Here is a 17,521-nt window from a genome sequence, read left to right as displayed (position 1 = left end):
GTGTAAGTCCAGAAAATTTTTCAAAAACATAGTGCCACCTTTGGTGCACAGTTACCAGCAAGCTTAATTAGATTAAGTTAGCTTTCCCGACAACAGCCCATGAAAAAAAAGAATGTTTTTCTAGATATGATCATAAGCAATGGAAGGCAAACACTGCAAAGACTAACAGCACTGAAGTTACATGCCTTCTCATCACTGCTCTGTTGCCTGAACACCAGCTAGTTGTGCTAAATGAAGTGATAATGCAATAAGTCTGGTGTGACAGAGAGGGAAACATTCAGAGAGCGGGAGTGAAGAGAAATTGAGTTTCAAAAAGTCAAAAGGAGGTTTGAGAAAGCACTGAGTACAAATAAACAGTCAGACAATCAGAAAGACAGAGAGGCAGAGTGAACATGCTGGGTCTGCTCAGCCAAGTGGATCTGGTTCACTCGTCTCTCCTGAGATATATAATACATTATAATAATAGGACCATGTCCGGCTGGGTCAGGGATTGGTGCAGGGTACTATGTCCTGTTAGTTTGGGGAGAGGAGAAAAAAGTCTCTGAGCAGCTGGCTAAGGGCATGGATTCGTTAACTGGGATGACCACATGCCACATGGCAAAGACTTTCACATAGTAAATAAAAGTGTTGGGGTTTAATGGATTGTATGCATCCTACAATTAACATTATATTGTAAAAACATAATCATAAGGCAACAGAGGGCATTAAAAAAACGAATTTGCATGGACATAAAGGTACAAGCAGGCAGAGAAAATTGTTTGTTGACATATGCACACATACACAGCTGGAGAGGTTCATCGATCCATTGCACTCAGCACGCTTGTTCCAGGAAGGAGAGGGGGGTGAGACGAGGAAAAGGCAGAACTTGAGATGCCTGGCGGATACAGCTACAGTAACACCAGCGGAAATTTCAAAAGGGGAACTAAACTGAACTGGTTCCACTGAAAGTCTTCAAACAGCCACTCAAAAGTAAAAGGTTCACTGATCATGGACAAAAAAAGCAGAAGAGGGGAAACATTCAGTTTCACTGCATACGAATGAGCAGCTGAAAAGAGAAACATGATCAATGATCAGTAAACACCTTATGCTATCTTCAGCCAAGTAGATAGTAAGACCTTCGCTTCCAAGACATACAGTGTGTGTAATATTGAGCCACTTTGCCACAGTGGCATCAACTCATGTGCAATCTGTTAGGAAGACACAAAACATTTGCACTTTCCAAATTATAATACACATACCCTGAATGTATTTGGAGTGGCTATTGAGGTGTGTTTTGCCTGGAACAGATCTGAGAAATACTGTTCTGCCATCTCAGTTGGAGATGCAATTAATTCCTCCTCTCATTATAGGGTTGTGTGAGTGCTGCAGCGATAAAAATGTAGTAGTGACTCATGGAACGGGAGGAAGAGACCTACTGGGGAATAAAGAGTGACTAAGGGTACAAAGAGGAAGATGATATGAAAGCGAATGCAAGGGGGAAGAGAAAACTAGAAAGAGAGCTGGAGACGCATGTGAAAGTGGTGAGGAGACAGACCTGTCAGAGGAAAATGAGAAAAGCAACATGGTACAAAAGTGATAGAAAGCTCATTGCTGATGCATGTCGGAAAGATCAGAGGATTCCTCTAAAAATGACGCAGACAAAGCTTCTTCTGATCACAACTGGAGCAGAGTTCACCGAAAAACTTTAGAGACTTAGTGAATATATGATCTCTCACAACGCTAAGACCTACATTTGTATGATTCACATATAATCTACTGAAGTGCTTAGTGCTGCTCTTATTACTTATTCGTTTATGAAGTGTTTCAGTACATAACATATTTTTTGAAAGTGATCTCTTCATGTTTATCAGACAAACATGCCTTTTGTAACACTTTGCAGCGTCCCAGTAAACAAAACTGTGCTGAACTTTGAGCAGTGTTATCAGACACTCTGGCCGCAGCTGTAAAGTAAGGCAAAGGTTTGTACTTTATTTAACTAGCTAAGAGCCAACAGGAATCAAGCATGTTTCTCTAACCTCGAGGGCACCACTGCTAGACAAGCTGAGTGCGTGTAAGTGCGTGTTACACCACAGTATGATGCACAATAAAGCTCATTTTGCATGCTTATTGAATAGAATGGTTTATGTTGTTATTAGTTATGGATGAAACTATTTCCCACTTGTTGGGGCTTAAAAAAAAAGTGTTTATCTTCGCATACCCATTACTGCATTTTTAAAAGTGGTGTCAATGTTGATTCATAAGTACATGACTTCCTTACCACCAGCACAGTATGAGTACAAAAATCATGATGGGACCTTTGTTTTAAGTATTTTTTCATTACTGATCTCAATATTTGTTTCCACTGCTACTTTAAATTAAAGCTATGGTTGGTAATCTTGGAAAAGCTAGCAAGAGCAGGCTACACTTTAAAAAAAACAATACATCCTACCCCCTACCATCATCCCTCTCATCAAAGATATGTCACCAAAACACAAGAACGTGCAATGACTGACAACTGCTAGAAGTCAACTTTTCCATGACTCCCCTCACCAACTTCTGGCTTCAGTGGTGTTTGTCTCTGCAGCTGAAGACTCTGGTCATGCTCAGTAATAGCAAGGGCAGGGTGCGCGCAGGCAGGCAGTTCGGTTAGTGACAGAAAGGTACGACAGCCTTTTATTATAGACACTAACATTGACAAAAAAGTGGTTCAGTGAAAGAATATAAAACTATACAACCGTGAAACTGTGGTTAGTGTTTGTGTAAACACAGCTAGACGTACGAGGGTGCAACATTAGATTGGCATATAATGATGGACACTGATCTACAAATATATATATATATATAGAGAGAGAGAGAGAGAGAGAGAGAGAGAGAGCGAGCGAGCCAGGAAAAAGCTAGTCATCACAGGTTTAGATGCATTTGTGTAAACTGGTGCAGTGTCCGTTGTAAATCAGCTTGTTTGAAATGGGCTGTTTGCTTGGCCTGTGGTGATGCTGGCTGCAGTTTTCTGTCCGAAACTGTGAAAGGGATCTGATGTTGCTGCTGCACAAAGTGCTGTTCACCTGTTCAACAAAATTCTGTGAAGCTCCACTCAGTACACAGAACCCTGAACTGGAGAATCAGTTGTTGTAGCTGATGTCATGAACGCGCCAACTGTTGTGAACATGCTGTTTTCCTGATTGATAATGTCATTTACGCTAATGAGTCCAAGCAACAGCTTCTACAAAGCGCTTATTGCCTGTTTTTTTTTTAAGTTTATTGTTAATGAACATATCACCAGATCAATACCTAATTTGAACTTGCACTTTTGAGATGAGTGTTCCACATAAAGACAGACTGATTTCTTGAATTGGTAAATAGATAAGATTTTTTTTAACTGGAGGAGGCTATTTGCAGTTGCTGCATAAGTGCATCTCTTTAGAAATTCTGGAACCAATGTGGAATTTTAAATGCCTGTATTTCTAGCTAATCTTATGTAGTATGCATGTGTGTGAATCTAATAGAATACATGCAGCTTAGGTAACTTACTGACTAGTCCAGGGTGCAAGCTCATGACCTCCATCACTAATATCTTGTAAAAGCTGTAATACTTCATATACCCAAACCTATTATAGGTTATTAGCATTGTTTATCTTTGTTATCTCTTATTTTGACATAGCTAACTGACTGGTGTTGGGTTGTTGAGGTGAAACACTGAGGTAAGCTCTTTGACTTAGCATATACTACACAAGAATATAGAATATAGCATATAGAGCTCCTAAGGTCGAGCAGTAAGTGTTACTAGCCATACATGAGAGGTATCTTTTTATGGCACCCGTTGTGTGCAAGTGTCTGGATGTACAAATGTGTTGTTGTTTGGAATCGATTTCTCTCTTGCCTCTGTAGTCAATTGAAGGCTTGGATGCCCCAAGGATTTTGGGAGTAGCTGAGCCCATGTCCAGTTCTGTCAGAGTTAGCTCGTTCATGAAGTAAGGCAACTGGAAAAAGAGACAAGCATACAACTCATACAGCTGAACACACTGCACATGAATAATTAATCTGCAGATGATGACATAACCAAAATACTAAAACAATTCCTATACAAGTATAAGCATGGAAGCTACACTCTGCCTTCAACAATGCTTTGTAATCATCTGTCTGTGCTTCAGTCCTTGGTGGACTATTGTACTAAGACTACAATATTGCCTGCAGCTATTGACAAGGTATACTGTGAACAGTCACAGTGACCAAAGCAAATTACAAGATGAAGGAAGAAAGGCAGGCCTGGGGTACCAGATCAGACAGAAACAATGGGACAAAGGGATCGAAACCCAGGATGAGGGGTTCCTTTCCCTCTGCTGCTAAGCCCAGTGTGGAGCTGCTGGGGCCTTTAAAGAGCTACAAAGATAAAGATATACACTGACATTTGGAGGGCATATTTGTGTGTGTGTGTGTGTGTGTGCATGTATGTGTGTGTGTGTGCGTGTGCGTGTGTCTGTGTGTGCACTCTGTGTGTGACTAGACACATGTTTATAGCAGGAAGGTAAACATGACTACAACTCTACTTCTTCTCTACTGTAACTTAAAATTTTAACCCTGTTCTAAAAGGGAGGGTTGCTATGGTCCTTGATCCACTCACCCGTATCTTGCTGAGCTTCATCTGAATCTTCTTGGAGACCACTTCAGCCCAGTACGGCTCGTTTAGAAAGTCCCAGAAGACCCGACCAAGAGCCGCATTCACCCAGGCAACGGCCTCCTCGTCCCCTCTGGGCTGCACTTGAGCTGAAGTGCTGTTCTGAAGCTAAATACACAGCAGGCAAAATATTAAAAACATCAGAGGGTCTGTGCCAAAATTTATATCCACTACAATACAAGTCATTCTACCCCTTTCACCCTCAGTATCACTTGTTGTAATTACACTACCTGTAACACAGTGATATTAAGGCTACATCCATACTACTACGTTTTCATTTGAAAACTGTATTTTCACGTTAAATGTCCTTACAGAAAGCTGAGAAGTGGATTGTGATGTTGTCCGTTGACAGTGATAGCTGCACATGGAGCTTGGGGGCCACAGCAGGTGGCTGTTTGTCTCTGGAGTTAACTCTGCATGGCTAAGATGCTGTTTTAGAGGCTCTGAAAATGATGTCTTCAAAAGAAAATGTAGTAGTGTGGATGAAGCCTTAAACTGCAAAATGATCTGAAAAATTTGTAAAAGGGGGATGAGAAAGTGCTACCTTCTTGTCAGCTCCAGGGCTGCTCTGAGGACTCAGGAGAACAGGGCTGGCAGTTGAAGCGCTGACTGTTGCCTGTTCTGGCAGTAAACTGGCCATGTACACACTGTAGTCCAACAGCGGCTTGGTTTTGGCACTTGGTTGCGGAATCAGCACCTCGTCCAGACTGCTACGGCTGCTGCTGCGACTGTGAGAGCTCTGAACTGTGAGCCACAGAAAACGTCAGAATTATGGAAGGAATTAGATGCTGCATTCTCACTTTTTACTATTTTAAAATACCCAAGCTTTAGTTTGGTGGTGCCACTTTTCTTAAGAAAAAGACAAACTCTACAACAGCAGTAGAGGGTTTGTAGACACAAACTTCAACTTTCTCACCACTTTTACTGCCTGAAACACTGGAAGATTTCTTCAAGTCTTCCTTGAGCCTCGAAGCAGAAAGGAACCGCTGGAACCACTCCTCCTTCTCCCTTCCAGTCCTTCCAAACAGATAAAGGGTCAGGTCTCTACTGGATGAAGATGGAGATCCTCGCTCCTGTAGTCCTCCGCTGCCCTCTCCTCTGTCCCTTATGCTTGTGCCCTCACTGGCATCCCACCCCTCCGCCTTTGACATGAAGTCATCCTGTTTGCCAAGCTCGATGCAGACTGGGTATTTTTTGTTCCACACACGCTTCCTGGCCAGGCTCTGCGGCATTAGATATACCTAAGGGGAAAAACGTATCTCATGATATTTGGTTTCCATCTTTTTACTGAGGTTTTTCAACCTGGAACCATTCCATAAGCTAAGGTATACAATGTTAGGTGAATGGCATTTGCAATATCGATGAAATAATGAAGTGCATATAGACTTGTTCAGAAATGGTTTTTAAAATCATTCAGAAATGTATCAGCTCAATGAGTGATAACCATTGACATCCAACACTAACAAGTGACTGAAAGATAAGGGACACATATCCATAAAGATCTCAAAGCTTTACAGATGGATATACTTCTATTTATATTAACAAGTCACATAAAAAAAAATAGGGTGACAACATACCTTACTGTTGGTAAGGTCATAGATCTTCTGACTGATGTAGTTGACATCAGGTTTAGGCTCATTGTGTGCAGCACGGCGGGCAATGTTGTGGTTGGGCTTAGACAGACGAATGGTGGAGCCCTCCAACCGGACAAAGACAGAGTGGGTCAGTGTGGCGTGGTACGTCTCTGGGTCGTAGTTTGATATCTCATTCATCCAGCCCTGCAAGGAAGACATTATGACTTTCCATTATTTGGATTACATTTCAAGGATTAATGTCTGAAACTTTCATAATAAGCTTCCACATATTGATGATCCTCTCTCTGTAAAGATTTAAACTTATATATTGTGCCCTTTGAGAGAGAAGCACTTTTGAACAACTACAAACATGAAAGATGATGGCAATCCAAAACTGTGCCTGGCAAATGAGGACACTCTGAATATCTAATCACAGTGTGTTGTCACCCATACAACATTGACGGTAAAGGTTACATGTCTCTCTCTATGAACTTCACACTGATGAGAGGGTATCTTGTATCTGCCGTCTTTTCAAGTTACCTCATAAACAGTTTGTTGTCATTTGCTTTGTGAGTGAGCTTTCAATTCCACTGGCTATATTAAGGATGCACATCTAACTTATTAGCTACTTTTTCACTTGAGTGTGGAAATGTGCTTCTTAAATTGCATGTCATCCCACAGATACAGTGCCTTAAATGAGATAAGACTAACCTACTGTGCATGATAAACACATACAATTTATCTTAAAACCTCACAGGATGGGATGGTGATGCAGTGCCAAGTACTGTGAACTTAAATGTAAACGTGTGTAAGTATAAAAGTCAGTGTAAAAGGTCCCCTCTACATGTATAGGTCTGTGATAGGCTGGTCTCCCCAAGTGAGAGCCAGGGTAGGCTCCAGCCCACCATGACCATGAAGATTAAAGTGGGGGAATAATGGATGGATTGTTGGAAACATCAATTGGATTTAACCACTGCAGATCAGAGTTAGGGGACCTAGCTCAGAAGGACCTGGTCATCCACCAACGAGAAGGTCGTAGTATGATTCCCAGCTACTCCAGTCATTCCAAAAGTGTCCTTGGGTGAGATAACCAAATCGCCCCTTATGTGTGGAAGTGTATGAATGTTGTGATGGGCAGTGGTGTGACGGTAAAAGGGCTGCATATAGAACCATTGTATGTGTGTGTGTATGAGTGAATGCAACTTTCCTGTAAAGTGCTTTGTGTGGTTGATAAGACTGAAAAACCACTATATAAATACAGTCAATTTAGGTGGTGGAGTTTTTTAACACTTGAATATGCTTTATTTATGTGGGTCATTGTGTATTACCTTAAGACATTTTGTTTAAAATAATCAGCATCAGTATTATAGTGTTTCATCCCTAAAATGTCAACATTTTAGAAATTCAAAGAAGCAATCAACCAGAAATATTTCTAAGGGGCTAAAGGCTTCTGGTGCAGGACCCGATAAATCAAAATCTGAAATAAACCAAAAACGGAGGAAAGATTAACTGACCTTATAGATTTCTGGTTCCTTAATGTCCAACCTGATCTGATTCCACAGCTTCCCATGGTGTCTGGAATTTCTAAAACCACCAGAAGGTTTTGGTCCCGTTAGCCACACAACACCGATGGCTAAAAGAAATCCAAGCCCAACCCCAAGTAGCATTCCTCCAATGTAGGTGGGCAGAGGTAACAAAAAGTACCCATAGACCAGTACGGTGAGGGTGATGAGAGTATAGTGAGGAACACTAGGTACTGGAACAATACTTTCAGATTCATCATCACTGCATGGTTCAGTACTACCACTTTGCACTTTGGTTTGACTTCCAGTTCCAGTATCATTAGTTCTATCACCTCCATCTCCTTCTGTGTCAGTGCAAGTGTCAAAGTCCTCATTGTGCAGGATGCAAAAGTCATCATCATCCTGTTTAGCAAGAGCAGACATAGAACACATGGAAAGTAAAGATGGTGCGTTGGGGCTCTTACTGTCAACAGTGGAGGGAACCAGGGCTTCAGGTGGACCAGAGGCCCCACTGTTGGAGCTCTCATCCTCCCAGTCACCTACTTCTTCCTCCTTGATGCAGTTATTGTTGTTACTCTCCAGGTGACCATTGACAGAAGTAATGTTGCAGAGTTCTGAGGCACTGACAGAGAGGGCCTTTGGCCGGTAAATGCTGCCACTAACTAAGCTGCTGCTCTTTTCATCCATGATCTTACTCAGCAGCTGGAGCGGTTCTGACATGACTTCAGAAAGACGACGCTTAGTGTCTTCAATTCGTGCCTCGACATCTGAGACTTTGAAGAAGCTGCGGTTATCGGTTGAAGTCAAAGGAGAGGAAGGAGCAGTTTTAGAGTCACCAGCTGACAACATGGTAGCAGACGGCATCCGGGACTGTGTGAATTGCTTAAAAAGTTGCAGGTTAAGGCGGGATTCTGGAAGACGGTATGGTGTGGAAGAGGAGGAGGAGGAGGAGGAGGCGGAGGAGGCGGAGTCCTGGGTTGTGTCTGAAGATAAAGACTTGACGAGAGTCTTCATGAGATGTCTGTGCCTCACTGATGGAGCAGGAACAGAAGAGACTCCGTCACGAGTCTCAGGGACTTCAGAGGAAAGAGACTTCACCAAACTGAGAAAAGGTTTTTCACTTGAAGGAAAGCTCAAAGATTTAGTGGGGGAGGAGCTGGAAACTAAGCCTTTCTGCTCAGCAGTACACCTTGACTGTGTTTGTGTGGGAGAATTGACAGTGTGATGTCTCGACACGGGAGAAAGTCTGGATGTTTCAGGAATGATAGCAACCTCGGCTGCAGACTCCATTGGCACCCCTTCAAACATCTCCTCGCTGGCTTCTAGGGCTGTCACGATATTTGAGGCATCCTGCACGGTTGAGGTAGTGGACACAGATGTAGTGTACAGCTCTTCTTCCTCCTCCTCCTCCTCCTTCCCAAAAGCTGAGAAGTGGATTGTGATGTTGTCCGTTGACAGCGATCGCTGCACATGGAGCTTGGGGGCCACAGCAGGTGGCTGTTTGTCTGTGGAGTTAACTCTCTCTGCATGGCTAAGATGTCGACTGGTCATTGCAGTACTCCCACTGAGTTACAGTCTGTAAAAAAATTGAGAAGGTGTGACACTGAATTAATTCTGATACTATTAGTCCATTAACTAATTTAATTAGCAACTATTTTGATAATCAATCTGTGACTCAAAAAGTAAAAATGCCAAATGTCAAATATGGTTCTAGTATCTCAATGTGCAGATTTGCTGGTTCATCTTTGGATGAGTGTCTGTGGGTTTTGAAAGTCTGAAGATGTCATCTCATAAATTTATAGAGAGACATTATATTGGCCATTTTTTATATATATAGATTTGTCATAGATAAAGCTATTAATGGACAACTGGGAGAAACAATAAGTGAGGCTGTTTGTTCTTCATTGTGTGACAAACATGATTAGTTGAAGATACCACACATACTGCATCATTTCAGACTGTAGGAAAAAAACATTGTCTTGAGATAAATTTGAAAAAGAAGAAAAATATTTTTTGTAAGCGATAAAATGGGACTTGAAACTATACAACAGGCAACTACCCAACATGCAACAGTTTTGAACCATACAATTTTGAAACCTTGAAAACTCTGAAACCTAGTAAGTAGATGTTTAGGTATATTTTTGTTATACAAAAAAACTAATTTTAAATAAGTTTACTTTTGTGGCTGTTTGGTAAGAAAATAATTGATCAAATCACTTCCCCCCTTTTTTAGTAATTACTAATCTTTTAGATTGTACCTTATAATGAGAGCCGCTGTTTGTTCAGGAGTAGCTGTGAATATATTCACTGTAATTTTTAATATCAAAATGATGTACAGAGAAGTATTGCTGCTCTTAGTATTTGGTGGCTGATAAAAAACAACATTTATATACAGTATATTGCAACACAGGCTTCAAGGGTGGATGTCCAGAGTCAACAGACATTAACTGAGATTGGAATGATGAAACATTGCATAATGATGCAGATTGTTAGGCGACACAATAAGCCGTAAGATGATCAACTGGCCACAATATCGCATATAGCATTTGTGAGCGTAAAATAAATTGATCCCAGTTTTTTACAGGATAAATAATACAGCAACCAGGGAAACTGGCTGATAAGAGATATCTGGTACAAGCTAAAGCTCAACCAACAAATTAACAAGTACATTCTGAGTTTATTCTACATATTAATGACTGTGTCACTAGTCGAACAGCTTTATAGCTTGATGCAGCAAAGCTAGTTTCACCTTTCAGCAGGAAAGGATCCAAGGACAAGGCCGGGGGGAACTGCCCCCAGTTGAAATCTGACTGGCTGGTGGAGTACCAATTTCCTGTTAATAGTCTTTTTTAAATGAGAGTCACTTTCAGTAAATATGACAATTTGTTAAGATTTTTTCCAAGCTATTTTGAAGGACAACATTTGCTTGAACAAAGAACAATTTTCAGAATATATTAAATGATGTGTGACTTTGCTCAAAATCATAGAGCTAACAAGGAATGACTTTAATGTGCACCTCATTTTAATGGCCTCGCTCTGTGAATTGATTTCGAAAAAATTCTGGATCTGAAACTGCTTTTAAGTGAGAAGGGTAGCTAGGGTTATCCGAAAACTGAAAAAGATTGGCTCAACCCAAGTAACGCAACTTACAAAGTTGATCACGGGTGAGCATTTGGACTCACAGATCCCAGAATTTAGGTGCATAAATCTATGGCTATGGTTGCTATGTACTGCCTGGTGTAAAGCAGACTCACTCACTCACTCACTCACTCACTCACACTCAAACTTTTGGTATATGTCATCAGTTGTTATGTAAAATAAACAACCTGATACAACATTGCTTCTTTTTGCACAAATGTTAAAATAGAATAATGATAATGTCTTGTTGACATTTGGCACTGGCATGCATTTGCTTTGTCCAGTCAACAGGGGTGGCATGAGGCCAAACTGGCTCACTCATATACAGACTCAACTTGTCCACTCACTGTCACATGGGTCAAAAGTGAGCACAACCCAGCCAGGCAGTCTGCCAGCCACCTCTGTCCCCAGCCTTCGGTCAGCAGCAACACAATGACGCCATTCTACTGGCTCGTCAGTTGGAAATTGTTTTCATTGTAAAATGCAAAACTGAAAAGGACCTAGCAGCCAACAGCAGTTAGGATTAGTGATAAGGTGGGGAAGTATCTGCATGTTTGCGTGTGAGGGTCTGGAAGCTGTTCTGTTTCCCAATTATATACGATGGAAATAGAACAAACAAATAGCGCTGGGCAAACATCTACTTGGCTATCCATAGGAGTGTATATGTACACACTGTTCCCTGTTTTGTTCTTGTGTCCCCGGAGCAGACTTAGGCGACGGTGAAGAAGGACATCCTGCCATTGATGCTGATGAAGCTAATTACAGTAGCAATCCACCCTCATTAACCCTCAAATGGTTTGCTCATTAGGGATGTGTTCACACCTCTCTTCTGCTGTATCAAGCAGCAAACACTGGTAATGAGAGGAGACTCACAAAGCTACAACACACATGGAAGATGTCTACACAAAATGAACTGCGCAGCTATACATGGTTGAGTTAGGCTGTAGTGTTCAAATTAACTGTGGAAGGACATGCTGGTGTTGTGAGAAGACACAGGTTCCAATAATAAGCTGTCATTCCATGTAAAATATATTTGAGTGATATAGATTCATCCAGCATTCAGTTCAACTTAAAAGGATAGTTCATATGGAGGCATGTTTTTTCTGTTGTTTGTATATGTCTGAAGAAGGGGTCCACTTACTTCAATTGTATTGGATTTGACTGCAACACTGTTTACCCCTGAGACTCCAAAAGTGTTTTGTGGACTGAAACACTTCACCCACCCTCTATCGGCATACTGGTGAGTGGATAATCAGTGAATTTTAGTTGTTTGGCGAACTATCCCTTTAATGCATGTATCAATCAAATGTGTGTGGTGCTTTCCGTGTTGTTGTGAACACGTCTGACTTGAGAATTGACTACTGCATTTCATATGTGAAAGCCACCCTCATAAAACTCTGGACACTCTCCTGAATTCTTGCCTGAAAAAAACTTAGGTTACTAAACCAGGCAAATAAAGCACAAACACTTATTTCTAATTAGTAACATATCTGCATTAGTGATAGAAGAAGAGAAAATTAAGATGAATTAAGCATCATTATTGTAGAAAGTGTTGATACCACAATACCAATAAAGATAGCATATACACTACAGTGTAGACTGCAGCTTGTCGTTTCAACCTTTACTCTCAAGGCAGGGTCTGAATCAGTAGGAACACTTGGCTTCAAGACAGTGATCCTTGCAATAATGAGTCACTTTGAGAGCAGACTGACCTATTCTGCTGACCCTTGTTCTCTCAGTATCATTTTCCGATCTGTGGTCCACTCAACAACACAAGTTTCAGAACAAACACAGAAGCCCATTTCTTATTAGAAGAATCTCTGCAGCATGAACTGTCTTGTTTGTGCATTTTTAAACAATAATCTGAACAGTAGTCAAAGTTGCGAGATGAGGCCATGATTACATCGACTACGCCATTTTGTATGACATCATTCTGTCGGTTTGAAAACCCCAACACCCACGGCATGTGTCATGAAGCAGTTGGTAACTGTCACAAAATGCTCCAATCAAAACTCCAGTAGGAAGTTATAATGTGATTAAGGTGTACACCGTGCTATACATTTTATGATTTGATTATTGCTTATTGTATGACCTCATTCAGGTTAAGGTCATCAGAAATGCAGTTTGCATGGCTTGATCAGGCTCTGATCTGAATATTGGTGTCCATGTAAATTTATTCAATTATTCGTCCCAGTACAGGGCTCCAGAGTAAGTGTGACTGAAAATGTTCCTTTGTCGCACCACTGTGCCAAACATTGAACTAGTTTGTCTCTGTATTTGATCGAGTTGCGTTGCTTCCTCGTCTCATCTTCTCTGTGGAGATTACACTTGCACACACAGTTCCCAGGCTGGCACCGCCCCTACTCACTCGCACACTGACAGTGAAACAGAGATGAGAGAGCAGAGGTGGTAAACGAAGCAGGATATGTCGAACAGTGTCATATATCCTGTGCCAAAATGTTCTCATTTATCAAAGAGCAATTTGTGTTTGCAGAGCGAGAGAATCCATTTAATTTTTTGTTTTGGTTGTGTGTGGTTTATATTATTTAAGTTGTATTTATTTAGGATATCTGAATGTTTTAATCTATTTCAAATGTCAGACGTAATATTCTTTAAAATTAAGTTCATTGCTCTTTGAAAGAGAATAAATAAAAAGGTAAGATGCACAAATGCAACCAATGTAAAAAGTTAGTCTAGAGCCCTGCAATAGTATGTAAAAACATAAATAATAAACTTGCAGAAAAATATTATATAAAACGGACATATATAAGCTCTTACATAGACGTGTGTTGTATTGTGCAATGAAAATGAAAGAATGGATAAGCTAACATTTCAGTAGCTATTGTTTGAGGAAAGGTTATGACTGTTATGAAAAGTTCAGAGTGACAAATTCTTTGTAGAAGAGCTTTTTTTGTAGGTTTCTATCTTTTCATCTCATATTTTCTTAAAATAAATATCACAATGCTGTCTGATAAACTTTGCGTTAAGTTGCTTAAATAACCATAGTTGTTTAAATGGCATGACTCAATGTACCACAGTTGGACCACTTCCTCCATCACCACATGTAAGAAATTGCTTGTTCTCAACCACACATGAGATGTGAATGTGGGTGAAGGAAAGAAACTCACCCTCATACCCTGTCACATGTCACACTGAAACTTGGACTCTTCCTTGTAACAGGTTAGAAAAGAGACTAGGCAGGTGAATGACTGTGAAGATTAATGACGTGACAGCTCCCAGAAAGCCAAAGCAAGTCGTAATACTACAACAAAAGTCTGAATTTTAGACAACATGTAATTTTTCAGGGTTTTATGTTGGATGAGAAATGTCGTTCTCCTCGCTGCTTATGTGCAATTTTTTATTTTCATAACATCAAAACTTTTTCTTTGTTAAATTACAACTTAATTCTTGTAATATTACAATATAATTCTCGTAATGTTACGACATTAATCTCAAATTTTCTGAATATTTCTTTCTTCAATATGGCACTAATACTCTCTGGCTCTTCAGGAATCTTGAAGGTAAGAAGGTGCTTCATGTAAAGCTTTATCATATGATGTTTTGCCCGAAACAAAAATCCATTATTAATAAACTAATATCTACAAAAGTTGGACTGGTAAAAAACTAAATATATCCGTCAACAACTCTTAATAGCTTACTTACATTATGATTAAGTCTGAATTACAACACACAGAACTATTGGGAGAATTGCTGTTATTTGACTGAAAAAGACATGCCACCTGAAGACCACCAGCTGCCCTTACATTACTAGCATAGACAATGATCATGTATATTTTTGTTTTCTAATTGTTTGTCTGCATAGAGATGGAAAATATTTTCTTATTCCTTGTTTGACTGGGTAAATGTTAAAATAATCAAATACAACAATGAATTGACAATTAAATCTCTAAATGTTCTTGTCTCCATCATCTAAATGCATGTGGGTCTAAAGTATCTCAACTGCCTGTTTCCTGTATTTGCAGCCTAGGGATTGCATGCTAAGGATATTTTTGCAAGTCATCCTGCCCATTGTTTTCTGCCAAAACGCCATCACGTGCCAACCCCCTCAGAGCGTCTCAAATGTCATGCACTACTGATTCAGATGACATCAGTGGCATTAAGGGGATGCATGCCAAGGGGCAGAGATTAAACTACAAGAGAAATTTACTTAAAAAAAGACATACATTAAAAAAAACAAAAACGACTGCATCACACTTTCCCCGGTGGAACACATAATGAAATCCCAGACCACTATCCCTGAACCAGGTTGCCCAGGAAGGGATAAGAAGTCACTGTTTGTTTGCAGTAGTAATGGCTTTCTCTGTGCTTACATTGACAGTTTTTCTAATGACTTTATGGCATTAATGCCCCATCCAACATCACAGTTGCAGCAGCAAACAGTAACAGCACCACAGGCAAAGACAATTTGAAGACACAGAGCTGCGCAAAGAGCAAATAAAAAAAAAATTCCAGTAAATTTTTTTACACACGGGAAATGAAAGCTTAAAATTTTGGAACACATTTCTGGAGAACAGCCTGTCTCATCATGATGACTTTAAGCCTCATTTTGTATTTCAAGTTGGATCACAACAAAACAGAGAGCGAGAATCTGGATGCAGATCTGGTGTGAAAAATATTTTCAAGTTTCTTATACTGCAACAATCCCTCTGTCTCTGTTTCAGTGGAAATATATACCGGGTAGACAATTGAGTAGTGCAATTTGGTCGTGCTGGATGTGGCTAACGCAATTAGAGACCTGTTTGTGTTTGTGTGTGTGTGTGTGTGTGTGTGTGTGTGTGTGTGTGTGTGTGTGTGTGTGTGTGTGTGTGTGTGTGTGTGTGACTAAGAGGCTGTGGTACACTGGTAAATGCATTCCACAGAGTCCTTTCAGATTTCAGGCTCTGGGACAAAAAAAACAACAGACGTGAAGCTGTTCTCTAGAATGCTGACAAACTGGTGCAACAGGCACAGACAGAGTTAGCCAGTGAGATCATTGTGGGTAATTTACTGTCTCCCAGCCTTCCACTGCCAACTGGAGCACACTTTGCCACCGACATAAGAATAACACAGCAAACTGAAGAATCATGATCATGATCATATTATTGCTTTTGGAAGGTCAGCAGGAGGTAACACTTATTCTTTAGCTAAAATACAAACCAGTATTCACCTTACTCAGGCCTCATTATCACAGCTGTTACAATCTCAAGGCTCTTTTTATGCTGCTTCTTTTATCTGAAATTAAAATTTTACAGTCACAAATATGTGGATGTGTCTCATGATACTTGTGCTGATAAAACCCAATAAACCAATGTGCTGTGTATAATTTGCAAAAATGTGACGTCAGTAAAAATATCCAGCCTTAATTCTTTTCAGATACAAAATTCTGTCCCATGACAGTGCTTTATCAGAGCTCATCAGCTGCAGTTATGGATGGGAAAAAAAAAAAAAACTAAGCAAAAGGCAATTAACTCTTGCAGGCAACCCACATTAGCTAGGACTTTAACAGATAATACAGTCCATTGTTTTCAGAAAAGCTCACTGATAAACCAATTTAAAATAATGGTATCCACACACTGTACTTGTAATCATGAGAAAGGTAGAGAATGAACCTGCTATTCAAAGCTGAATGCATAGAGAATAAAAGCCACACATCACTTCAGAGAAGGTTGACCTACTAAACTTGCTACTAAATTCTACTACTGAACCATTTGCTTAGACTGAATAGTATTAATCTTTATCTCCCAGATTTCTAATCATTTACAAGTTATTTACTGCAGCAGAAGTGAATATTATAGATGTTATCGATGTGTTCACTCTGCTTTTAATATGTCATTGTATTGACAGAAAAAAGCACAATGAAATGTTGCTGCCGCTGCACATGGATAGCTTTATCAAACAGCTTTATGTAGTTAATCATCATGTCATTCAAAATAACAACAATTAAAATCAAGAAAGTTAATAATAATTAAAAAATAATAATTTCATAGGTGAACAATTCATTTAAGTAATTTCTTGATTACTTGATTTTTTCAATTTTTAATTAAAAACCTTTACCGAGTCCAAGGGTCCAAGGAGACAATTTCTTGTGAGGCACTGAAGCAGATTTGTGACAGTAAACACAGTTAACACTTCTTTTCAAAAGGTCATCAGGAAACATTCTGGCTCATGGTGAGCATGTGACACAGCATCCACTGAGACTAGGAAGTAAAATCATCTGAGGAGGTAAACAAGAAGAAAGACTGGGAGAGATACTGTAACAGTAGGCTTTATAGCCCTGTGACCCTGGCTTTACACAACCACAACCCATACAATACACTACTGCTTGCTTACACCAAGAACATAAAGGAGCCTTTTGTTTCTGTAAGCACTTAACACTCTGTGAGGTTCTGCCCATCACCAACCATGTCAGCTCAATGACTCAGAAGTTGTCCATGTTAAATAATGCACTCCTCACTCAACTGATTAACCTCGTCAACAAGCCCTCATTATTTCCGAATGCACTGCTTGGCTAAAATGGCATCAAAACTGTGACATAAATCAAGCCTCACCCTGCCTCTCTCCTACGGTTACTCACTCAGTGTCAGCCTCAACACAGACTCCCACAGGAGACACACCCTTTATCCATTACGTGACCT

General features: G+C 40.2%; 1 protein-coding gene across 4 annotated transcripts in view; it reads right to left on the bottom strand.

Annotated features, from left to right (window-relative positions):
• The window catches only part of LOC109627589 (testis-expressed protein 2-like), a 31,014-nt gene that overhangs the window by 5,887 nt on the left and 7,606 nt on the right, over positions 1-17,521 (bottom strand). For all 4 annotated transcript variants that reach the window (XR_011243772.1, XM_020084210.2, XM_020084212.2 and 1 more), the window contains exons 3-8: positions 7,740-9,324; positions 6,229-6,429; positions 5,568-5,892; positions 5,196-5,395; positions 4,598-4,759; positions 3,857-3,956 (exon numbers count right to left, since the gene is read on the bottom strand). Coding sequence is in view for 3 of the 4 variants with exons in the window: in XM_020084210.2 (XP_019939769.2) it covers positions 3,857-3,956; positions 4,598-4,759; positions 5,196-5,395; positions 5,568-5,892; positions 6,229-6,429; positions 7,740-9,299 (2,548 nt within the window). In the remaining variant the exon portion in view is untranslated. The remainder of the gene's footprint in view (positions 1-3,856; positions 3,957-4,597; positions 4,760-5,195; positions 5,396-5,567; positions 5,893-6,228; positions 6,430-7,739; positions 9,325-17,521) is intronic.

The sequence above is a fragment of the Paralichthys olivaceus genome, chromosome 8, assembly GCF_024713975.1.
Source record: "Paralichthys olivaceus isolate ysfri-2021 chromosome 8, ASM2471397v2, whole genome shotgun sequence".
In the NCBI taxonomy this organism is placed as follows: domain Eukaryota; kingdom Metazoa; phylum Chordata; class Actinopteri; order Pleuronectiformes; family Paralichthyidae; genus Paralichthys; species Paralichthys olivaceus.
The sequence above is the reverse complement of the archived record's forward strand: the minus strand, read 5'-3'. Positions and strand labels throughout refer to the sequence as shown.